This window comes from Ranitomeya variabilis, chromosome 2 (genome assembly GCF_051348905.1).
Source record: "Ranitomeya variabilis isolate aRanVar5 chromosome 2, aRanVar5.hap1, whole genome shotgun sequence".
NCBI classification, from domain to species: Eukaryota; Metazoa; Chordata; class Amphibia; order Anura; family Dendrobatidae; genus Ranitomeya; species Ranitomeya variabilis.
The window spans coordinates 243490706-243516623 of NC_135233.1; the positions used below are offsets into that span (position 1 = coordinate 243490706).

Below are 25918 nucleotides of genomic sequence, written 5' to 3' on the forward strand. Positions count from 1 at the left end.
CAAAGTGAGGCCCAATAGTCTAGATAGCAGAAAATAGATAGTGGACTATGCGGTTAGCAGAAAACCCTACAAAACATCCACGCTGAACATTCAAGAACCCCCACACCGACTGACGGTGTGGAGGGAGAATATCAGCCCCCTAGAGCTTCCAGCGAGTCAAAAATCAAATGTAAAGCAAGCTGGACAAAAACACTGAATAATGCAAACGATCCAAATTGTACAAAACAGACTTAGCTTTTCTTGCATGAGGCAGACTGAAAGGAATCCGGAGGAGACCAAATAGGTCTGGATACAACTATGCCAGGCAAGAGACTGAGTCCAGAGGAGACTCAAATAGGAAACACCCGCTGCTTAACGACACAGCTGGAGCTCAGGCCTGCAACAAGACATACCTAACACAATACCGTTAGTGACCACCAGAGGGAGCCCAGAAACACAGTTCACAACAGTACCCCCCCCTTGAGGAGGGGTCACCGAACCCTCACCAAGACCCCCAGGGCGATCAGGATGAGCAGCGTGAAAGGCATGAACCAAATCAGCCGCATGAACATCAGAGGCGACAACCCAGGAATTATCCTCCTGACCATAGCCTTTCCACTTAACTAAATACTGGAGTTTCCGTCTAGAGATACGAGAATCCAGAATCTTCTCCACCACGTACTCCAACTCGCCCTCAACCAAAACCGGGGCAGGAGGCTCAACAGCAGGAACCATAGGCACCACGTACCGCCGCAACAAGGACCTATGGAACACATTATGAATAGCAAAAGACGCTGGAAGGTCCAAGCGAAAAGACACCGGGTTAAGGATTTCCAAAATCTTATAAGGACCGATAAAGCGAGGCTTGAACTTAGGAGAGGAGACTTTCAAAGGAACATGCCGAGAAGACAACCAAACCAAATCCCCAACACGAAGTCGGGGACCCACACCGCGGCGGCGGTTGGCAAACCGCTGGGCCTTGTCTTGTGACAATTTCAAATTGTCCACCACATGGTTCCAAATCCGCTGCAACCTATCCACCACAGAATCAACCCCAGGACAGTCAGAAGATTCAACCTGACCCGAGGAGAAACGAGGATGAAAACCAGAGTTGCAGAAAAAGGGTGAAACCAAGGTGGCAGAACTAGCCCGATTATTAAGGGCAAACTCGGCCAGTGGCAAAAAGGTAACCCAGTCGTCCTGATCAGCAGAAACAAAACATCTCAAATAAGTCTCTAACGTCTGATTAGTTCGCTCGGTCTGGCCATTAGTCTGAGGATGAAAAGCCGACGAAAAAGACAAATCAATACCCATCTTAGCACAAAAGGATCACCAGAATCTGGACACAAACTGGGATCCTCTGTCAGATACAATATTCTCAGGGATGCCATGCAAACGAACCACATTCTGAAAGAACAAAGGAACCAAATCAGAGGAGGAAGGCAACTTAGGCAAGGGCACCAAATGGACCATTTTAGAAAAACGATCACACACCACCCAGATGACAGACATCTTCCGAGACACCGGAAGATCCGAAATGAAATCCATGGAAATGTGCGTCCAAGGCCTCTTTGGGATAGGCAAGGGCAAAAGCAACCCGCTGGCACGAGAACAGCAAGGCTTAGCCCGAGCACAAATCCCACAGGACTGCACAAAAGAACGCACATCCCGCGACAAGGAAGGCCACCAAAAGGACCTGGCCACCAAATCTCTGGTACCAAAAATCCCAGGATGTCCCACGAAGAATGAACCTCAGAAATAACTCTGTTGGTCCATCCATCAGGGACAAACAATCTCTCTGGTGGACAACGATCAGGCCTATCAGCCTGAAATTTTTGCAGCCCTCGTCGCAAATCTGGGGAAATGGCAGACAAAATTACTCCCTCTCTGAGAATACCAGCCGGCTCAGAGACTCCCGGAGAATCAGGCACAAAACTCCTAGAAAGTGCATCAGCCTTCACATTCTTCGAACCAGGCAGGTACGAGACCACAAAGTCAAAACGGGAGAAAAACAACGACCAACGGGCCTGTCTAGGATTCAGGCGCTTGGCAGACTCGAGGTAAATCAGATTTTTATGATCAGTCAAGACCACCACACGATGTCTAGCTCCCTCGAGCCAATGTCGCCACTCCTCAAATGCCCACTTCATGGCCAACAACTCCCGATTACCAACATCGTAGTTCCGCTCAGCAGGCGAAAATTTCCTTGAAAAGAAGGCGCATGGCTTCATCACGGAGCCATCAGAACTTTTTTGCGACAAAACAGCCCCTGCACCAATTTCAGAAGCATCAACTTCAACCTGGAAGGGAAGAGAGACATCCGGCTGGCACAAGACTGGCGCTGAAGTAAACCGAAGCTTCAGCTCCCGAAAGGCCTCCACGGCCGCAGGAGACCAATTCGCAACATCAGAACCCTTCTTGGTCATATCCGTCAAAGGTTTAACCACGCTGGAGAAATTAGCGATAAAACGACGGTAAAAATTAGCAAAGCCCAAGAACTTCTGCAGGCTCTTAACAGACGTGGGCTGAGTCCAGTCATGAATGGCACGGACCTTAACTGGGTCCATCTCCACAGTAGAAGGGGAAAAAATAAAACCCAAAAAAGAAACCTTCTGTACCCCAAAGATACATTTTGAGCCCTTCACAAATAGAGCATTCTCCCGCAAAACCTGAAACACCATCCTGACCTGGTTCACATGGGACTCCCAATCATCAGAAAAAACCAAAATATCATCCAGATAAATAATCATAAATTTATCCAGATATTTCCGGAAGATGTCATGCATGAAGGACTGAAACACTGAAGGAGCATTAGATAATCCGAAAGGCATCACCAGGTACTCAAAATGACCCTCAGGCGTATTAAATGCCGTTTTCCATTCATCTCCCTGCTTTATGCGCACAAGGTTATACGCACCACGAAGATCTATCTTGGTGAACCAACTGGATCCCTTAATCCGAGCAAACAAATCAGACAACAATGGCAAAGGATACTGAAATTTAACAGTGATCTTATTCAGAAGATGATAATCAATACAGGGTCTCAGAGACCCGTCTTTCTTGCCCACAAAAAAATAATCCTGCACCAAGAGGGGACGAGGATGGGCGAATATGTCCCTTCTCCAAAGACTCCTTTATATAACTCCGCATCGCGGCATGCTCTGGCACAGATAAATTAAAGAGTCGTCCCTTAGGAAACTTACTACCAGGAATCAAATCTATAGCACAATCACAGTCCCTATGAGGAGGAAGGGCACTGGACCTGGCCTCATTAAATACATCCTGAAAGTCTGACAAAAACTCAGGGATCTCAGGAGTAGAAGAAGCAATAGACACCAATGGAGAATCGCCATGAATCCCCTGACACCCCCAACTAGACACAGTCATAGCTTTCCAATCTAAAACTGGATTATGGGCCTGTAACCATGGCAGACCCAAAACGACAACATCATGCATTTTATGCAGTACCAAAAAACAAATCACCTCCTGATGTACAGGAGTCATGCACATGGTCGCCTGCGTCCAATACTGAGGTTTATTCTCTGCCAATGGCGTAGAATCAATTCCTCTAAGAGGAATAGGATTTTCCAAAGGCTCCAGGACAAAACCGCAGCGCTTGGCAAACGACAAATCCATCAGACTTAAAGCAGCACCAGAATCCACAAAAGCCATAACTGAGTAAGAAGATAATGAACAAATTAAAGTCACAGACAAAATAAACTTAGGCTGAAAAGTACCAATGGCGACAGAATTAACTTTTTTCTTTAAACGTTTAGAGCATGATGAGATAACATGTGTTGAATCACCACAGTAGAAACACAACCCATTTTGACGTCTATGATTTTGTCGCTCGGCTCTGGTCAGAATTCTGTCACATTGCATAGAATCAGGTGACCGTTCAGACAGCACCGCCAAAGGATTATCAGATTTGCGCTCCCGCAAACGTCGATCAATTTGAATGGCTAGAGCCATTGAATCATTTAGACCTGTAGGGATAGGAAACCCCACCATCACATCTTTAATGGCTTCAGAAAGACCATTTCTGAAATTTGCGGCCAGTGCACACTCATTCCATTGAGTAAGCACGGACCATTTCCGAAATTTTTGGCAATATACCTCAGCTTCGTCCTGACCCTGAGAGATAACCAGCAACATTTTTTCAGCCTGATTTTCAAGATTAGGCTCCTCATAAAGCAAACCAAGTGCCAGAAAAAACGCATCAACATTCACCAATGCAGGATCTCCTGGCGCCAGAGAGAAGGCCCAATCCTGAGGGTCGCCGCGCAAGAAGGAAATAACAATCTTAACTTGCTGAGCGGAATCACCAGAGGAACGAGGTTTCAGAGACAGAAACAATTTACAATTATTCCTAAAATTCAGGAATTTAGATCTATCTCCAAAAAACGGCTCAGGAATAGGTATTTTTGGTTCAGACATAGGGCTATGGATAACAAAATCCTGAATGCTTTGCACCCTAGCAGCAAGCTGATCCACACTAGAAGTCAGAGTCTGGACATTCATATCTGCAGCAGAGTTTCAGCCACTCAGAGAAAAAGGGGATGGAAGAAGCTAGGCAAACTGCAGCAAAAAAAAAACAAAAAAAAACTCAGAACTTCTTTTTAATCCCGCTTCTGCGATGCATTAAACATTTTCTTTTGGCCTGGCATTCTGTTATGATCCCAATGGCAGAGGATCTCTGATATTCCGGCAAGATAGCAAAAATATAAATACTGCTCTAGGGAGGTGGAAACTGGACTAACCGCATACCTGATCCTGACACAAACAACTAAAAGTAGCCGGTGAACGTGCCTACGTTGGTTCTAGACGTCTCGAGCCAGCCGGAGAACTGACTACCCCTAGAGGGAAAAAATAAGACCTCGCTTGCCTCCAGAGAAATTGAACCCCAAAGATATAGAAAGCCCCCAACAAATAATATTGGTGAGGCAAGAGGAAAACACAAACGTAGAGATGAACTAGATTCAGCAAAGTGAGGCCCAATAGTCTAGATAGCAGAAAATAGATAGTGGACTATGCGGTTAGCAGAAAACCCTACAAAACATCCACGCTGAACATTCAAGAACCCCCACACCGACTGACGGTGTGGAGGGAGAATATCAGCCCCCTAGAGCTTCCAGCGAGTCAAAAATCAAATGTAAAGCAAGCTGGACAAAAACACTGAATAATGCAAACGATCCAAATTGTACAAAACAGACTTAGCTTTTCTTGCATGAGGCAGACTGAAAGGAATCCGGAGGAGACCAAATAGGTCTGGATACAACGATGCCAGGCAAGAGACTGAGTCCAGAGGAGACTCAAATAGGAAACACCCGCTGCTTAACGACACAGCTGGAGCTCAGGCCTGCAACAAGACATACCTAACACAATACCGTTAGTGACCACCAGAGGGAGCCCAGAAACACAGTTCACAACAGAGGAGGATATGGCTGATAGACAGTACATGATAAGTAACATTATATAATTGTAAAGTGACTAAGCTTTTGTGTAAATTATATTTATATTATGGTGTCCTTGTAGGTTGTTAGTATTTTACATCTATGTCTTGTGATGTTAGAGACATGGCCATCCAGGTTGATGCATTGCGAAAGAAGTTGTCCTGAATGAGATGACACTTTAATAGATGAAAATCTCTCTCATGTTTATTAAAGTTATTCATTATTTTGTGTTTGATTCTCTCAGTATTACTGCTGCAAGAAGGAGGACTCGGAAGAGGATGAGGAAGAACCAGATTTTGCTGTCCATTCTCGTTTCCCACCGGTACATTGCAACCGAAATGTAGTATTAGCCAATGGCCCGTCCGTCTATGCTTCCCCCTACAAGAAGCATCAGCACTGCAGGAGCGTGTGCCAGGGCTGCTCACACAATGAACCGCCAGCTTTCCTCCTGCACCCACCGGACGAGATCCGAAATGGAGGTGACCGCATCACCTACAAGACGATCAGCCAGGAAGAAATCGAACTGCCGGTTAATCTGAGTAATTTGCAGGTGCTCAATCCCAACCGTCTCTCCGCCATGAGGGAGGCATTTTCCCGAAGCCGCAGTATCAGCACGGATGTATGAGGGCAGCGCGCCATTTCCAGGTGTTACACTGTCGCCTCTTCTGTTCTCAGCATGTCTGGGTCATTATTTGGTGTAACACTGCGGCCTTTTTTGTCCTCGGCATGTCACCGCCATTATCTAGTGTGAGACTGCCACTTCTTCTATCCTCGGCATGTCTGAGCCATTTTCTGGTGAGACACTGCCACCTCTTCTGTCCATGGCATGTCTGGCTTTGCTCAGTACCACTTTTCTTTACGTCATTATCACTGGCTTCTGTTTTTTATTTTATTTTTTTATTCTGAAATCGGACCTTTAAAAAATTTTTCGGAAAACTTTGTCTTCCTCTAGTGGTTAATATTGTGCAAAAAATCTCCCAAAACAGCGCACGGTGCAACAACGTTCCAGTTCGTGCTTCTATCTCGTGACCAATTGAGAATTATCAACTAAGTGTTTTTTAACCATGAATGTATTTATATGCAACAGACCAGAAAAAAAATATAAAATGTGTCAAGGCAAGCAAAAAAAAAAAAAAAAAAATGGCAGTACAAGTAACGGTTCAGGCCGCAGTTAATTATTATTTTCTCAGTGAAACTCCTTTTGTTCTCTAGAATTGTTGACATGCTGTGTGCCGTACTTTTTTGTACATATGAAAAGGGGAATTGTTGTTAAATACATTTTTTCACGGATGTTTTTTGCGCAACGGACAGGGTGGAAATGGTGATTAGATATTTATTCAAAGGACAGGGGAAAAGGAGAACATTTTTGTAAGGTGTGAGACTCTATCTTTTGCTAGGTTGGAAATAATACATCAGTGGTATAGAATATTTGCAACTAAAGAGGGCGCAAAAATTTTCGGAAGCCCTTATGTGCAGCTCAACTTATATTTATACATCAGGATGTTTTTATAATCTGTGCTCGGCTATATATCTGCCGAAATCGACATATACAGCAAAAAATCCTTTAATACAGTGACTTATCGAATGCTGAGTTTCTAGGAAGGAACTTTCTGTATATACTTAATTAAAAAATTCCTCGCATTAATAAGGATATTGGTGGCGTCAGAATCCTCGAGGGACGGAGGTAATATTTTTTTATGAACTGTGTATGGTGCGAGTCTGTGGTTGTGAGTCTGTGGTATACACAAAATTAAATCAGCAATCTTGACATTTTTCAAGTCCATGGCAAAAAAAAAGTGGCCTCAGCTGCTGGAGAACAGCTTGTGCAATAACAAGATGCAATACTGTCTGTGCTATTTGTTACCAAGGGTGGTCCCAAATTCTTTATAACCAGTTATCGGTGGGATAGTTAGTAAAATCTGCACTAATAATGACGCCCATCTCCATGGTAAATATTCACTGTTGTTATCTGCAAATTTAATAACCTAAATGATTAAATAAAAGAGTCCCTGACACCAAAAATCACTGTCTCCACTGCTGAAAATATCCATGGAGGTGACTGACTTCATCGAAGATGTGCACTATAGGATAAGTAGGATTTTAAAGGGGGTGTCTTGTCAAAAAAACTTTCTCCGTTAGCCCATATTGATGTTGTATTGGGGGCTCCAAAGTGCGGAGAGATGAGCGGCTTCTATTGAGGTTGCCTCAGTTCACCAATAAAAAGGGGTCACTATTAAAACAATTTGGTAAATTTGTGAAAGCAAAACTGTCTTTGTTGCCCATAGCGACCAATAGCAGCACAGCTTTCATTTTTCAACAGCAGAATATTAAAAGAAAGCTGAGCCGTGATTGGATGTTAAGGGCAATAAACAGGTTTCATCTTACACAGTTTCAGCCCATAGCAACCAGTCAGAACACAGCTTTCTTTTTTTTAAAGAAGAGAATATGAAATGAAAGCTGCACTCTGATTGGTTGCTGTAGGCGACAGGTTTACACAGTATAATAAATTTATCAACACTGTCTAACCTGTCCTTGTTGCCCATAGCATCCAATCAGAGCACAGCTTTTATGTTTTAAACTGCTCTGGAGAAGTGAAAGCTGCTCTGTGATTGGTCGCTATGGGCAACAAGGACAGTTTTACTGTTAAACAGTTTGAGGCCTTTTATTTTAGTGTTGCAGCCATCAAACATGACAAATATTGTAGACAAGTTGAAATGGGGCTGTAATATGAAGCATATAAGTTGTCACCCAACTGTGGCAGGTTTAATAAATTACCTTCATATATGGAATCAATGTCATTGTAGGTCAGTCATCGCTTCCTGCACTGTAATCTCTAGTTACACTTCAGGACTCGCTATAGAGCAGAATTACCAGCTTCATCCATAATACAAGACAGCCTTAGTACACAAGGTCCAGACCGGCTGACGTGCGTCAGGTGGAAATTAATGCAGACTAAGGCTGGGGTCACACATGGCGTAAGAAAATACGCCACGTATTATACGTCCGTACTACGGCCGTAATACGGAGAAATGTCCCCAAAATATTGATCCGTAGTCAGGGTGTTTCAGCGTATTTTGCGCATGGCATCCTCCGTATGTAATCCGTATGGCATCCGTACTGCGAGATTTTCGCGCAGGCTTGCAAAACCGACATCTAATGGATTTATGTGCTCAAATGTTAGGGAAAACATATATACAGTATATATATATATATATGTCATTGAGACACATATATATATATTCTGTATTTAGATTTCATTCAGCGCGATATCTGTGAACAGCCGCTAATTCAATTGCCGGCTTTTCATTTCTCCTGCACAAACCCGACAGGATATGAGACATGGTTTACATACAGTAAACCATCTCATATCCCCTTTTTTTTTGCATATTCCACATTACTAATGTTAGTAGTGTGTATGTGCAAAATTTCAGCGCTGTAGCTGCTGAAATAAAGGGTTAAATGGCGGAAAAAATTGGCGTGGGCTCCCGCGCAATTTTCTCCGCCAGAATGGTAAAGCCAGTGACTGAGGGCAGATATTAATAGCCAGGAGAGGGTCCATGGTTATTGGCCCCCCGTGGCTACAAACATCTGCCCCCAGCCACCCCAGAAAAGGCACATCTGGAAGATGCGCCAATTCTGGCACTTGGCCACTCTCTTCCCACTCCCTGTAGCGGTGGGATATGGGGTAATGAAGGGTTAATGCCACCTTGCTATTGTAAGGTGACATTAAGCCAGATTAATAATGGAGAGGCGTCAATTATGACACCTATCCATTATTAATCCAATTGTAGGAAAGGGTTAAAAAACACACACACACATGATTACAAAGTAGTTTAATGAAATAAACACAGCGGTTGTTGTAATAATTTATTGTTCTCCCATTCCATTTCCAGGACCTCGCTTGGCAACATAATAAACGCACAAGATACATACCTTCTGCTGTCAGATCTCGTCCCACGAAGTAATCCATCTGAAGGGGTTAACTAATATTACAGGCAGGAGCCCTGCTAATGCAGCTGTGCTCCGTGCTTGTAATCCCCGGGGAATGAATGAAATGTAGGTCATTGACCTACATTTCCTTCAGTCGCGGTGATGCGCCCCCTGGTGGATGTCCTCATATGACCTGGAGCGTGGGAAAAAGTTCCCAGGCTGCAGTTCATGAGAACATCCAGCAGGGGCGCATCACCGCGACTGAAGGAAATGTAGGTCAATGACCTACATTTCATTCATTCGCCGGGGATTACAGGCACGGAGCACAGCTGCATTTGCAGGGCTCCTGCCTGTAATATTAGTTAACCCCTTCAGATGGATTACTTCGTGGGACGAGATCTGACAGCAGAAGGTATGTATCTTGTGCGTTTATTATGTTGCCAAGCGAGGTCCTGGAAATGGAATGGGAGAACAATAAATTATTACAACAACCGCTGTGTTTATTTCATTAAACTACTTTGTAATCGTGTGTGTGTGTTTTTTAACCCTTTCCTACAATTGGATTAATAATGGATAGGTGTCATAATTGACGCCTCTCCATTATTAATCTGGCTTAATGTCACCTTACAATAGCAAGGTGGCATTAACCCTTCATTACCCCATATCCCACCGCTACAGGGAGTGGGAAGAGAGTGGCCAAGTGCCAGAATTGGCGCATCTTCCAGATGTGCCTTTTCTGGGGTGGCTGGGGGCAGATGTTTTTAGCCACGGGGGGGCCAATAACCATGGACCCTCTCCTGGCTATTAATATCTGCCCTCAGTCACTGGCTTTACCACTCTGGCGGAGAAAATTGCGCGGGAGCCCACGCCAATTTTTTCCGCCATTTAACCCTTTATTTCAGCAGCTACAGCGCTGAAATTTTGCACATACACACTACTAACATTAGTAGTGTGGAATATGCAACAAAAAAGGGGATATGAGATGGTTTACTGTATGAAAACCATGTCTCATATCCTGTCGGGTTTGTGCAGGAGAAATGAAAAGCCGGCAATTGAATTACCGACTTTTCACTAACAGCGCTGCGTATTTCTCGCAAGTCACACTGCAGGTCCGTGTGGAATCCGTATTTTTCGCGCCCCCATAGACTTTCATTGGCATATTATTTGCGCAGTACGCTGACAAACGCAGCATGCTGCGATTTTGTACGGCCGTAGAAAGCCGTATAATACTGAACCGTAATATACGGCTAATAGGAGCAGCCCCATTGAGAAGCATTGTGCCGTATGTAATGCGAGTTTTACGGACGTAGTTTCTGCGCTCTTACGTCCGTAAAACTCGCATGTGTGACCCCAGCCTAAGTGTGGCCTAGGTGCAACTTTCCATCTACTCACCAGGACCCTCGCTAAAGTACAACGATGCCCCCTGCTGGTGCAGTTTCATGGCTAGCTGACAGCCTCCACTGCTCTGACTTTCTCGGTGTGATTTTTCACTCTAAGGGTATGTTTCCACGGTCAGGAAACGCTGCTTTTTTGACGCTGCGCAGAGCTGCAGCGTCAAAAAAGCAGCGTCCAGATGTTCCAGCATAGTGGAGGGGATTTTATGAAATCCCGTCTCCACTATGCGTGGAAACCCGCACGCGGCGGCCCTGCGACTCCGGACATGCTGCGCGTCTTTTCAGATCGCAGCATGTCCGTACACCTTGCGGGGACGCAGCGTCCCCGCAAGGCATATCACAGGGCCCTATGGGAGCGAGCGATCATCCCGGATGTGAAGAGTTAACACATCCGGCATGATCGCGTCGCAGAAAGGGGGCGGGGCTTAGCGCCGAGCGGCTTCGCCGCTGCGGCGATCCCGCCGGCCATCCTGAACGTGGAGACATACCCTTAGGGTATGTGTCCACGTTCAGGAAACACTGCGTTTTTGACGCAGCGCTGAGCCGCAGCGTCAAAAACGCAGCTTCCAGATGTTACAGCATAGTGGAGGGGATTTAATGAAATCCCGTCTCCACTGTGCATTAAAAAACGCATGCGTTTTTCCCGCGAAAACGCACATGCGGTGCGTTTTTTAAGAACGGAGCATGTTGCTACAATGAGCAAAACACGCAGGAACAACGCAGGTGACCTGCCAGTGACCTCAGGTGCATTTTTGGTCAGGATTTTACTTGCATAAAATCCTGACCAAAGCCTGAAGCAAACCTGAACGTGGACACATACCCTAAGGGTATGTGTCCACGGTCAGTAAACGCTGCTTGTTTGACGCTGCGCAGAGCTGCAGCGTCAAACACGCAGCGTCCAGATGTTCCAGCATAGTGGAGGGGATTTTATGAAATCCTGTGTCCACTATGCGTGGAAACACGCATCCGACTTCCCTGCGACTCCAGACATGCTGCGCGTCTTTTCAGATCGCAGCATGTCCGTGCTACCTGCGGCGACGCTGCGTCGCCGCAAGTAATATCACAGGGCGCTATGCGAGGGTGCGATGATCCCGGATGTGTACAGTTAACACATCCGGCATCATCGCGTCCCAGAAAGGGGGCGGGGCTTCGCCGCTCCGGCGACACCGCCGGCCATCCTGACCGTGGACACGTACCCTTATACTCCGGCAATCAGACTAGCTTGATTTAGGCCCCTTTCCAAGTGATAAGTGAAAATTGCTCCAGAGGTAAAGATTAGTTTGAGGAAAATGCCCATTTCTGGTGGGGATTAACCACATTTTATAGGATCATTAGTAGGCTGTGTGCCCACGATGAGCTTTTGGTGCGTTTTTGACCCTGCGTATTTTTGCTGCATCAAAACGCAGCATCTCACAGTTCCAGCAAAACGGATGGGATTCATAGAAATCTCATGACCTCTGTGCTGTTTTTTTACTTAGCATAAACTGACCTGTGGTCCACGTTTCAAACCTGCAACTCGTCAATTTCTCTTACGGGCACGCTGAGTTTTATATGCAGATTTTTCCCATAGACTTGCATCGGGTGCGGAAAAAACGCACATGCTTCTTTAATAAAAATGTATGTAAAAAAATGCAAAACGCAATGAAAAAACACAAGGAACCTAATATGCTTAAAGGGAACCTGTCACCTGAATTTGGCGGGACCTTTTTCTGGTCCGATGGGCGGTGTTTTCGGGTGTTTTTTTCACCCCTTCCTTTCCCGCTGGAGGCACGCTGGCCGCAATATTGGCTTGAAGTTGATTCGCTTTCCTCCGTAGAACACGCCTACGCAAGGCAATCTTGCCTTGCGCACGCGCAGTATGCTTTGCCCAACTGCGGGTAAAGCCGGAAAGCATTAGTGCGCATGCGCCGGCGAACTATGTCCCGGAACAGAGCGAAATACTTCCGGGACGGCGCATGCGCACTAATGCTTTTCGGCTTTACCCGCAGTTGGGCAAAGAATACTGCGCGTGCGCAAGACAAGATTGCCTTGCGCAGGCGTGTTCTATGGAGGAAAGCGAATAAACTTCAAGCCAATATTGCGGCCAGCGTGCCTCCAGCGGGAAAGGAAGGGGTGAATAAAACACCCGAAAACACTGCCCATCGGACGGAAAAAAGGTCCCGCCAAATTCAGGTCACAGGTTCCCTTTAATAGGTGCAGAAAATCTGCAACATCAGAAACTCACCAAAAACTCATCATGCGAGAGCGTAGACGGACCATGGTCCATCGACCATGTTAGTAGTCTGTGGCTGGGCGTCCTGCGAGCTGCCTATTACTGGACACCATCCGTGACTCTTCTTTTGATTAGTCGACCCGGTGTTATGTCACATGTGTGTTCCACCGCAATGTTGATGTCGAGCCAGGAGGCTAATGAAAAGAGCCGCGGATGTCGTCGGTTAGGAGGCGATTTGTCAGCGCTCCGTTCAAGCATACACAGATTACTGACGGGGCCGGTGAACCGGATCCTAGAAATCGATTCTCCCCAACTTTATAAAAAATTTTCACATAGGGATTTTCCTATGCGGTGGATATTAGTTAGGTATAATCATTCATTAAAAAAAAGTTGAACCGATGGCGAGGCAACACTGTTTTGAGGAGGTTTATTTTTTGAGTGGATGCTCTCCTAAATCCTCCTCAAAAACTCTTGGAAAATTCTTCCAATTCATTTATATGCTAAATCCACTACCACTGTTCATTGTTTTTTTTTAGATTTTTTTTTTCCTGAAGAGGCTTTGAAAAACGCCTGGTGGAAAAAAAGAATGTGCACATCACTTCTTTGAAGTGTTTTCTGATGGAAACCTTTCCAAACTAGGGACTGTTCAATCAAAAGGCTGCAAAGAACGCTTCAGTAAAAAAAAGAAAACATTTCCAAACTTTTCAAAACAACTTTAGGAAATTATTCTGGAAAAGAAAATACTGTTTTTGCTTAAAAATATCATGTTTTTTTTTGTCTGTGTGCAAGTTTTCTGGTGTCCTTTTTCTCTCAAAGATACTCAATATTATGAAAATTTCACAATGCAGGTTGGAATGGATTCTGATCCTAGGCCTTTTGTACTAAAGTATACCCCATCTGTATTTCTCCTTGGGTTATAGCTCATGGGTAATGGCCTAGTCCAACTCAAAAGTCATAAGAAGACCAAGGTCCATCACATTGAAACTGGTTGTAATTGTAATTTGCTCACCCCCGTTGATGTATCGTTCTTCCTATCGTTACCCAGCAGCCCAGAGCATCTTTGTACTGACGCTTCCTGTTTTTTAGCAGCTAAGTCACAGGAGTGGCAACCTTAGCAATAATATGGAAACTTTTAGGGTATTTTTGAACAATAAAAAAGGAAAATAATACATATTTAGCAGACAGTACTTCTGGGATACCAATGGTGTTAAATGGGGTCTGGTCATTTTTTTTTTAAATATGGTATAGGGCTTGGTGCAAGTGCAAAAATATGGATCCCGATTCTCTAGTGACTACAGTACCATGAGCGGGACATCAACCTTTCGATTACTTACATTTACCAATCCGACACGAACCAGAAACATTGAATATGTCGGAAAATGAAACAAGCTGATGATAAACCATGTATAATTCACCGGACTGCCGAAGAACTTCACAGGATCATGGTCAACGCCTTCCAATGGGTCGTGTTCTGCTCCAGTCATATGAGACAATGGAACTGATATGGTCTTTCATGCATCTTTCATTCATGTCAGTGGAGGTCGTGTTCAGGGTGTGTGACTTATTCGCAGTCTCACTGTTTGCTCAGGAACGTAAATTGTGCATTTTCTACTTTGCAGAAAAATCATTTGTGCAAGATTTATGAAGAGCTCTGTGACATTTAAGTTGTATTTGTTGCTTCTGCACTGTAGAGGTGGATATTTTGGGGGTTTAGGTATTATGCATAAAATTGCAGCCTCAATGTGGCCCAGTTGGCTCACTGACGTCACCGCATCCTGCATTTTTCACTTTCCTATGGTTCTTAGTGTACAGGAAACTTATAGGCCAACTGCTGGACAATAGCGATAGACCTGGCTGTAGGAGACTAGATAGGCTATACTCTCAATGGAACCTTTATTGCTAGAAAATAGATAGGCTGCTCTCACTATGATTTCTTTGGATGCTGGAGAATAGATAGGCTGCACTTTCAATATTTCCTTTGGTTGCTGGAAAATACACTGCTACCAATATTGGTCCTCTGGTTGCTGAAGAATAGATAGGGGTTATCTCTATGATTTAGGCTGCACTCTCATTATTCCGTTAAAATGCAGGAGACTGCATAGACTGCACTCTGGTTCCTTAGCTTGCTGGAGACTAGATAGGCTGCACTCTCAATATTTATCTTAAAGTTGCTGGAGGCAACACTCTCAGTTGTTCCCTAGTTTGCTGGAGACTAGATAGGCTCCACGCTCAATAAATTCCTACATTGTTGGAGACTAGCTAGGCTACATTCTCAATATTTCTCTAAGTTGCTGGAGACTACATAGACTGCGCTCTCAGTTATTGCCTACTTTGCTGGAGACTAGATAGGTTGCCCTCTCAGCTTTTTCCTAGTTGGCTGGAGACTAGATGGGCTCCACACTCAATAAATTCCTACATTGTTGGAGACTAGCTAGGCTGCACTCTCAATATTTCTCTAAGTTGCTGGAGACTACATAGACTGCACTCTCAGTTGTTCCCTAGTTTGCTGGAGACTAGATAGGTTGCCCTCTTAGCTTTTTCCTAGTTGGCTGGAGACTAGATAGGTTCCACACTTAATAAATTCCAACATTGTTGGAGACTAGCTAGGCTGCACTCTCAATATTTCTCTAACTTGCTGGAGACAACATAGACTGCACTCTCAGTTGTTCCCTAGTTTGCTGGAGACTAGATAGGTTGCCCTCTTAGCTTTTTCCTAGTTGGCTGGAGACTAGATAGCTTCCGCACTTAATAAATTCCAACATTGTTGGGGACTAGCTAGGCTGCACTCTCAATATTTCTCTTTAAGTTGCTGGAGACTACATAGACTGCACTCTCAGTTATTCCGTAATTTGCTGGAGACTAGACAGGCTGCATTCTCAATATTTCTTTAAGCTGATGGAGACTACATAGGCTGCACTTTCATTCATAGATTCCATTAGTTGAGGCTGCCTTTTTGTGCTACAGCCTACAAAGTGGCTGCTTCCATCGTGCATAGGCAACAAAAGCATTTTGATTATTTTTCTTGCTATTTGGTCATTGCTTGCTTTTGTTCTCTTTCTACGCAATATACTTATTTCAACATTGCTGCAGAAATTCATGTTTCACAACAATTAAAAAAAAATGCACACCCGTAAATTTGTTGTAGGATATTTCAGGACTCACTGAGACAATGAATTGAAATAAATTACTAAATTACTATTTGGAGATTTCCTAAAGACTGATTTTGTGTGGTGTTTTATCTCAATAATGTGCATTAATTCTGGGTACATTCTGTACGGTATTATTTATTCATATATCTTTATGGCAGTCTGAGTGTCATTTTTCTAATCCAAAGCATTAAATCTCCTTTATAAACAGAGCTACAGTGAAGCTGATACATGCTGGTCAATCCGTGGGCAGCCTATATGAGGCACAGGCTGTGCGATCTCAGCCACGTATTTGTGTCTCTGAAATGCTGCGGCGTTTCAGAGAAAAACATAATTTTAATAGCCATCGGGAACTGAGCTGCACTGTACACTAGTCGTACATTAGAGTCGCCGGCAGCATTTGCTATTTTAGTTACTTTTTATGTAAAAAAAATTGTTGTTTCATGTCACCAACCCCACGAGAGGGATCATACTGCATACTGGATTATTATTGAGGGCAATGTATAACCAGTATGCAGTACACTCCAAAGCTCCCCGTAGTGGTGACTACAGACTGATGCATTGTATCGCTTAAATTAATGTGTAAATGGGATTTAGAACTATTTATTACAAAAATGAAAAAAAATCTCCTGTAACTATACGTTCTACACTGTAAGTCATTTTTATCACGATGTCAGTGTGTTTTAGATGAGTGAATGACAGCTCAGTTGTCTAATTCAGTGCAGGGGCGTGCTGAGAGCTCGGTATTTTGATAGACAGCTCAGCTGTCCAATCAAGTGCAGGGGCGTGATGAGCTGTCTAATCTGAGAATGGGAGGTGTTGAGCTTCCTTCAAATGTTCTAAGTGATTACCCAGCTACTTAACTAAGCTGTCAGTCCCAGATCTCTGCCAATTGTAGCATTTGCTCAGTGGTGTTTGTGTGCCTTATATTCCTGTGCTCTGTTTGTTGATCTATTGCTGCCTGACCTTGGACCTCGTTCTGACCATCCGTTTGCCTAGCCCCTTTGCTCTGATCCGCTGTCTTCCTGGTATTCTGACCTTGGACCTTGACCTGACGATGGCTTTGTCTTTCCCCCTTTAGTTTATGACGTGCTCTCTTCGTATCTGACCCCGGAACGTTTGACTACCCTGCCTCACGGTTTGTCCGTGAGTAGTGACTAGTGTCACAATTTTGTGTACCCGGTAATATTAATGACATTTAGAACCATGGAAGAAACTCAAGAAATGAAATTAAGCACAGAATATTATAAATACCAATGTTTATTACAATGTACACAGACGTTACCATAAAGGAACATTATAGGTGAGTAAAGTTAATTATTTAGACACATATACTGCAATGAAATCCAGGCGCATTACGTAAACAAAAGCAAAGAAGGAAATTTTAGATATATCCGAGTTGTCATACATCACCCTATAGAATGCATCTTGAAGGCAGTGATCAAATTCTGAAACTTCTCTTTCATATTGTCCCCATGACAACACTTCTACACCAATGTTGATATCACTATGTACCTATGATCATTATTTAAATTAGTGTGTATTATCTTAACATTGATGTGGATGGTAATTTGGATCCACTCTATATCTCCCCCCCTCCCCCCCCAAAAAAAAAAAAAAGTGTTGTCATGGAGATACAGTAGAGGAACTGGTTAAAATTCACAATTGGTTAAAAAATTAAAACAAGAATGAGAGTGGACTTGTCACTTCCCATAAATATGTTAATTCTTATCTGGTGCGAATGCTGCTATTCTCCTGAATATGACGTGGTTTTTCTTTTGTCCCTACTCCTTTCCGTTCCTGAGCTATGGCCCCTTCTTCCCTGTTTATAAATATGTAATTTTATTCAAGTGGGTGTGGTCTTCACTCTTCTCAGTGTGTCTGTGCTTGAGGAACATGCCCAGTTGGCTATAAAGACAAGATTTATATACAATGAAGAGGAGGCCATATATCAGGAATGGAGAGGTGCAGGAAGAAAAGAAAAACAGCCCTGGATTCAGAAGAATATCGGCATTTACACCAGGTAAGAATACACATATTTATGATAAGCGACAGGTCCTATTTAAACAGATTTAATGTATATAAGGATTTTCCGGATTGAAAAAAAAAGAACATGGAGGACTCAATAATTCTTAAAAAGAGGGTCAACCTGCAGGACTACCATCTATTAGCCAGAGTTGGGACAGGGTCTTGGTCTGAAGAACTTGGCACATCCATACATTACACAGAACGCACATTGATTTAAATCCCCTATGGGGGCACTGCAGATTGATTGAACGCTTACTGAAGAGTTCCCATCCAAATCAAAGCAAATCACTGGGGTTTCCAGCTTAACAGAGACCATGGATGGAAATGGATAAACGGATTCATGGATTATAAGAGGTCCATTGAGGGAGACCTTGCCTTTAAGATGTCCATTTAGGGCTCAACCCTTTATATTAGTCAGTTTGTAATAAGATTATATTTTTTTACAGCTCATAATAATACCTGTTATATGTATGGATACATTATTCTAAAAGTATACACCTTCATATTACAAGTTCGTCTGAACCATAGCTATACTTCTTTCCATATGAGGAATGCGTTAGAGGTCAAACCGGATAACCCCTGGGCCCCCGCTATTGCCAAACTCCATGATGCCTAATAGCTTAGATATTCGGATGAGGTTCTGCAATGACGGAAGCCCCCGAGGCCGACTATCCGTAGTAAAAGTCTCTGATAAAATTACACAGGATATCTTAAATTAGAAATTACATAATGTGACAAAGCAGCATGGGCTTTATTTTCTTCAGCCTAAAAGGAAATACAACTCTCTTACTTCCACCTAAAACTAAGTGACTTTTGATTCCCCAAATATGGTGGCCGAGCTGGAAATGACTAAAGTGCAGTGTGAAAAACATAAAATACACAATATAACTAGGCCTCATTTATCAACAGGCCTAACGGTAAAGCTGTTGCCCACAGTAACCAATCAGAACCTAGCTTTCATCTCTGAAACTGCTTTGAAAAAATGAAAGCAGAACTCTGATTGGTTGCTACGGGCAACAGACAGTTTTGATAAATGAGGCCTGGGGCTTTTTTCCCCCACATTATGCATACAGTGCATATTTAATAATTCGGTAATAAATTTAGAATGGACCTAGCCAAATTTATCACAGTGGCTCATTCTGAATAATAAATTTGGCACATTTTTCGGCACTTGTCTCATTTTATACCAACATCTGGTTGGCTTACTTTAGAAAGCAAATTTGAGCGCATTTTAAGCAAAAAAGCTAGGCCACACACCTGTTATTCTATATCATGCCCCTTGAATGTTGTGCTTAGCCAGAATTTTGCTATATTATAGGGAGCACATAGAAGGATACACTTTCAATAAAAATTGCCCCAAATTTTACATTTTTGTTTAGTATAAACCTCCAAAAAATTTGTACTGAACACAGGTAATCCGTGGTACCATTAGAAGGCAAGGTCTTTTCTTGGATCCTTTCGAGCTTGCAAATTTTTGGAAAAGTTGGAGATTTAGGGTCTATCTCCACATTTTGTCTGCAAGATGAATCGGGGAGAGAAAAATCCTTCAGGATAAAACCTGCTGAGGACACAGGTAAGAAAATGTTCCCCAAATTTTCATTCCAGGTGTTGTCTTACAGAAAAGACCATCGGTCCCCAAGTGACGCCATTTGCTGGCATGCCATACTTCGTGTCCTTGTTCAGTAGGGCATCCACTATTTACACATGATGTGGAGGGGTGCAGGATTAAAGGGGTTAATCACGTCTTCACAGATGGATATTTTTGGATAGTATTTTTACTGCTTATTAATATTAACACTTTTCTTTTGATACTGCTTGTTGCCTACGAGACCGACTACCGCTGCTGTTTAGCTTGTAATGAAGATGGACTGGATTAGGAGGTGGCAGCATTCTCCAACAATCCAGGACAGCATAAAAACAGCGCTTACAAGCTCAATAGAGAAAACTTGTAACTACTGCGCATGTTTTGCTGTGTAGCAGCAGTGGTTAGTGTCCAACTGTAAAGTGTATTAATTTTCCAAAAATGGTGGAAAATTTTCACAAGCGGAAAATTGCTATACCATAATACCTATTTATGAAGATGAACATAACCCTTTATGTGGGTTCATAGGTATTGATATTCTAATTTAAAGGGCTGTGACTTAGTGAAAGATACCCTTTATGTTGGTATCTGATACATAGCTCCAAATCACCTGCTCTAATATAGAAATTGTTTCTGCGGCCACCAGTAGGGGAAGTTTTTGAGGTTACTGCATACAATTCGGTCAATAATACAGTACAGAAATTTGGAGCCTTGTATCAGAAAATTAGGATGCCATTAAAATAGGTTACAATTGACTTTCTGGTCCTTCTTCTATGTATTAGGTTGGTATTAGTGATTCAGGACAATTTGAGCCCTGTAGAAAGACATGTAAAATATCAATTTATGCCTAAAAACACAAACTTCTAAAGTGACCAATGTAAATGTTGGTAACTAATCTAAAATGAGTACAAGCCTCATCAGCCAAAGAAAGGTCTACATGTAAAAAGCCATATTACACCACTTACAGGATTACATTTTTTTCCTGAAACATCGCCACCTCTACCTATGGTTTATGTCCGGTATTGCGGTTTAGCCCTTTTCACTTAAATGGACATTTTCAGCAATACAAGACACCGTGGAGAGAGATGGCGGTGTTTTTGTGGGAAAAAAAATCAGATCCTATTTTTTTAAATCTTTGCACTATTCCACCTCTGGGAATATTTTTTGAAGGGGCTAAAAATCTTTTTTGCAATTCTGTTTCATAAAGACAAATGTCACTATTTTGCTTTTACTACCTGTTTGTTTCCTTGCACATTCACTTTTGATGTGATCCACGGTCATAAATTAGTTGAGGAGCTAAAAAAAGACATAAAAAAGTGCGAAACTCTCCCATTGGATCATCACAAAGAGCTCACTGACAGATTCTCAGTTAACCCATACTCTAGCCAACAATAGACAGAGCAACACAGAAGCTATAGAAGGCAAAATTTCTGATGAAGCCCAATTGCAAAAAATAATTTTTAGCCAAAAGTGTACTGTGGGTACGGAAAGTATTCAGACCCCTTTAAATTTTTCACTCTTTGTTTCATTGCAGCCATTTGGTAAATTCAAAAAAGTTCATCTTTGTTCTCATTAATGTAGAGTCTGCACCCCATCTTGACTGAAAAAAAAACAGAAATGTTGAACTTTTTGCAAATTTAGTAAAAAAGAAAAACTGAAATATCACATGGTCATAAGTATTCAGACCCTTTGCTCAGTATTGAGTAGAACCACCTTTTGAACTAGTACAGTCATGAGTCTTCTTGGGAATGATGCAACAAGTTTTTCACACCTGGATTTGGGGATCCTCTGCTTTTCTTCCTTGCAGATCCTCTCCAGTTCCGTCAGGTTGGATGGTAAGTTGGTGGACAGCCATTTTCAGGTCTCTCCAGAGATGCCCAATTGGGTTTAGGTCAGGGCTCTGGCTGGGCCAGTCAAGAATGGTCACAGAGTTGTTCTGAAGCCACTCCTTTGTTATTTTAGCTGTGTGCTTAGGGTCGTTGTCTTGTTGGAAGGTGAACCTTTGGCCAAGTCTGAGGTCTAGAGCATTCTGGAAGAGGTTTTCATCTAGGATATCTCTGTACTTGGCCGCATTCATGTTTCCTTCAATGAAAACCAGTCATCCTGTCCCTGCAGCTGAAAAACACCCCCATAGCATGATGCTGCCACCACCATGTTTCACTGTTGGGATTGTATTGGGCAGGTGATGAGCAGTGCCTGGTTTTCTCCACACATACCGCTTAGAATTATCACTGAAAAGCTCTATCTTCGTCTTATCAGACCAGAGAATCTTATTTCTCATAGTCTGGGAGTCCTTCATGTGTTTTCTAGCAAACTCTATGCGGGCTTTCATATGCCTTGCACTGAGGAGAGGCTTCTGTCGGGCCACTCTATCACCCAGTGATAGTTGACTTTGTGGAACTTTCTCCCATCTCCATACTGCATCTCTGGAGCTCAGGCACAGTGATCTTGGGGTTCTTCTTTAGCTCTCTCACCAAGGCTCTTCTCCCACGACTGCTCAGTTTGGCTGGACGGCCAGGTCTAGAAAGACTTCTGGTGGTCCCGAACTTCTTCCATTTAAGGATTATGGAGGCCACTGTGCTCTTAGGAACCTTGAGTACTGCAGAAATTCTGTTGTAACCTTGGCCACATCTGTGCCTTTCCACAATTCTGTCTCTGAGCTCCTTGGCCAGTTCCTTTGACCTCATGATTCTCATTTGGTCTGACATGCACTGTGAGCAGTGAGGTCTTATATAGACAGGTGTACGCCTTTCCAAATCAGGTCCTATCAGTTTAATTAAACACAGCTGGACTCCAATTAAGGAGTACAACCATCTCAAGGAAGATCACAAGGAAATGGACAGCATGTGACTTATATATGAGTGTCTGAGCAAAGGGTCTGAATACTTATGACTTATGTGATATTTCAGTTTTTCTTTTTTAATAAATTTGCAAAAATTTTTACATTTCTGTTTTTTTTCCAATCAAGATGGGGTGCAGAGTGTACATTAATGAGAAAAAAATGAACTTTTTTGAATTTATCAAATGCAATGAAACAAAGAGGGAAAAGGGTAAAGGGCTCTGAATACTTTTCGTAATAACTGTATGCATTTAAAGCAAACCTGCCATAAGGTTTGGCTAATATGAGAGGCTGCCACCACCTTTCAGGGCTGATATACAGCATTCTATAATTCTGTATATCTGCCACCAACCCGACCTGCAACAGAACAAAAATACCTTTTATTATACTAACCTGCAGGGCGGTCCGGTCAGATGGGTGTCGCTGGTCTTGGCATCCTTTCTTGCGATGCCGTCCTCCTTCTTGCTTCGTGTCAATGACGCGTCCTACGTCATCCACACAGTCTTCCCGGCATTGCGTTCTTTTTCAGGCGTACTTCTCTGCCTTGACTAGGGTAGAGCAAAGTACTGCTGTGTGCATGCACAAGGGCTCTTTAGCCTTTGCCGGCGCATGCGCACTGAAGTACTTTACCCTCAACAGGGCAGAGAAGTACGCCTGCACAAGCACACAATGCCGGGAAGACTGTGTGGATGATGTAGGACACGTCATCCACATGAAGCAAGAAGGGGGACGGCGATCGTAAGAAGATAGGAGGCGCCGGACCAAGACCAGCGACACCCTTTGGACTGGACCGCCCTGCCGGTGAGTATAATAAAAGTCATTTTTCTTCTCTTCCAGGTCGGGTTGGGGGTACATATACAGCATTATACAGTAGAATACTGTAAATCAGGCAAGAAAGGCTGTGGCCAAACCTGGTGACAGGTTCCCATTAAGAAAAAAAGTTGTCCCCAAAGATCAAAAAACATGTACAAAGGGGGTTAACTGGAGTGTCCATGCATCGAGCCGACAACTATAGTCCTGTATTTGTGTAGTGGGGGGCTCTATATGCTGTGGGGTGTATTTTTTATATTATTTAGGGGCTCATAGGCTAGGCATTTTGGCATCCCCTTGTGTCATGGTATCTACAGGTTAGCACTTGTCCCTTTGCCTGCAGATTCCCGGTCTCACAGGTCTTATGAGTGGGCAGAACGGCAGGACCGGCAGCAGGCCTTGCTATAGTACCAGTGACTGCACAGATTCACTTTAATGGCTAAAGCACAGTTTGTTCCAGCCTGGTCTTGACAGCTGTCATCTAGAGGAAGAGAGATACAGCTTGTTACACAGATAGACAATGTACATGAACCTATTAGTCCTGAAATTACTGGAATAAACAGAATAAATGGCATGCAGGCATAGCAGCCCGTCATATAATCAGCAATTACAGCACAAATCAGTGGCCCTGATATACTCCAGGTGTCTCTGCAGGATGAAAGATTTACTTCTACGAATGTAATCTTTTTTTTCTTTAATGCATTTACAAAGTATTTACACCCCTCTACCTTTTTACTATTCACATTTTACTGTATAGCACCCACTCATCAATAGGAATAATGACAACCAATTTGGTTTGCTGCCACTGCGGGTCCGGGTCTTCGCTCCCCTCACAAACAGATGATTTGTAATATAGTACGACATTGCAGCCATTAGCTCGCTGTTCTGGCTAATAAAGGAGGGTGGTAAGCGTCAATAGGGGTTACTGTTATAAATATTTAGCTCAGATACAGCCAGCCAAAGAATGTGATTGAAAACCGACAACCATTTTTCTTACCCAGATATTCGCCTGGAGTAGTTGTCAGCGCCCATCCCATACTCTTCTGAGATGTTCTTGCAAAGTGCATGACTCAGAACTAATATTCGTCAGAACTAATATGGCACAATAAACCCCAACCTACCGTAATTCCAGATTTGTTACCTCTACAAAAACATGGATTATTCAGAGCCTATCCTTGGACATTTGTTCTTTTCCTTTCTGCTTTGGAAATCCACTACATCTCCTTTCCCTTCTTGTGCATTCAGAGGATCGAGCATCATGAAATCCAACATGCTTGATCATATTTTTCTCTACAACGGCTGTCTGGAGTAAAGAAAGCCCTCGTACTTTGCTAGATTTATGGCCAGTCCCACAGAAATTCATAGGTTTGGCCAAATTTAATATAATGTATTTTGGCACTCTGAGGTGAGGGGCTCACCACCCTTCTCCAGGGAAACCCATTTCTAGTGATCACCTCTCAGGCATGAACAATCAGTATGGAGATGAACCCCCTTGATACAAGGCTATACGATTACTTGTAGCTATGCCCTTGGTCGACATGTATGGAAGAGGATACAGTTGTGCTTACTTTTGCAATTTGAAAATGGAGGTAAACCCCCTCAGTCTTGGGGCACATGGCAACTGAGATGCCTACTATCCTAAAAGTTTGTCCCTTGGACTCACCTGGTGGATCAGTTGGACAAGGCTGCAAATCGCAGGTCTGTTTTCCAATTGGTTTCACTAAAATATCGCATCCTCGCACAATATCTCTTCCCTGGAAGCACTTGACATCCCTCATCCGGACTCCAACCCCACAAGTCTTGCTGCACTGTAATGTCAAAAAGGCTAGCTCATTACGAAGAAGTCACCAGACTGACTTCATGTCATTCATGACTTTTTTCTATTTGTTAAAAACACCAATAAAACATATTCCACTCATGTATTAGGTTGATCACAATTTTTCATGTATTTAGAGATACTCAAAAATTGTGCTCCTCAAAACGATGAAAAGTGAAGTCCCATCAGAAAACATCTGTTGTCCACCTACAATATGTGTTACATTTGCAATGGTCTGTTAGATTAAAAAAAACAAACTAAACTACGGTAGTCACAAGGGGTTAATTACACTTATCCCAAAAGCAGCGGGACACTGTTTAGATCTTGGCAGCTGGAGGCCACAATGAAGCCTTGGCCAGCTGTGCTGTAAAGCTGTGTCTGGCACCGATACCCCAAATCTAATCATCTCTTGGCAGCCGAGAAAAAGTCTGTCTGCATGATACCCTATGACGTCCATTAGTGGTAAAAAAAAATCTCTCTCAAGCAAATTGTTTAGAGGAGAAGGGTCTCCTACCTCAGACCAAGGGGTTGTATACCACTTAAAGCATGGGCGTTCAAAGCAGGTGTTTTCCTCAGCAGGCTTCTTGGCAACGTCACAATCGGAAGGGTTGCGAGTCTTGACTTTACCGTTGGCCACTTCTAGGCAATTGACCACTCGTTGTTTTGCTCCTCTGCCACAAGTGGTGTTACACTGCGGGAAAGGAGGCAACTTTGTGAGCCCTAAATGGA

At 43.3% G+C, this 25918-nt stretch overlaps 2 protein-coding genes across 7 annotated transcripts in view; one reads left to right on the forward strand and one right to left on the reverse strand.

Annotated features, from left to right (window-relative positions):
* Window positions 1–25918, forward strand: part of FAM163B (family with sequence similarity 163 member B) — a 151623-nt gene that overhangs the window by 92115 nt on the left and 33590 nt on the right. For 2 of the 6 annotated variants that reach the window (XM_077284350.1, XM_077284349.1), the window contains one exon: window positions 5677–8523. In XM_077284350.1, the coding sequence (XP_077140465.1) occupies window positions 5677–6057 (381 nt within the window). In that variant the 3' untranslated portion in view covers window positions 6058–8523. Of the gene's footprint in view, window positions 1–5676; window positions 8524–17195; window positions 19178–19554; window positions 19716–23716; window positions 23820–25918 lie in introns of those variants that run through there. The other 4 variants (XR_013221214.1, XR_013221212.1, XR_013221213.1 and 1 more) reach the window with 4 other exon arrangements.
* Window positions 23388–25918, reverse strand: part of ADAMTSL2 (ADAMTS like 2) — a 44027-nt gene continuing 41496 nt past the window's right edge. Inside the window, exons 18-20 of the mRNA XM_077281491.1 lie at window positions 25704–25880; window positions 25037–25181; window positions 23388–23854 (exon numbers count right to left, since the gene is read on the reverse strand). Of these exons, the coding sequence (XP_077137606.1) occupies window positions 23736–23854; window positions 25037–25181; window positions 25704–25880 (441 nt within the window). The 3' untranslated portion in view covers window positions 23388–23735. The remainder of the gene's footprint in view (window positions 23855–25036; window positions 25182–25703; window positions 25881–25918) is intronic.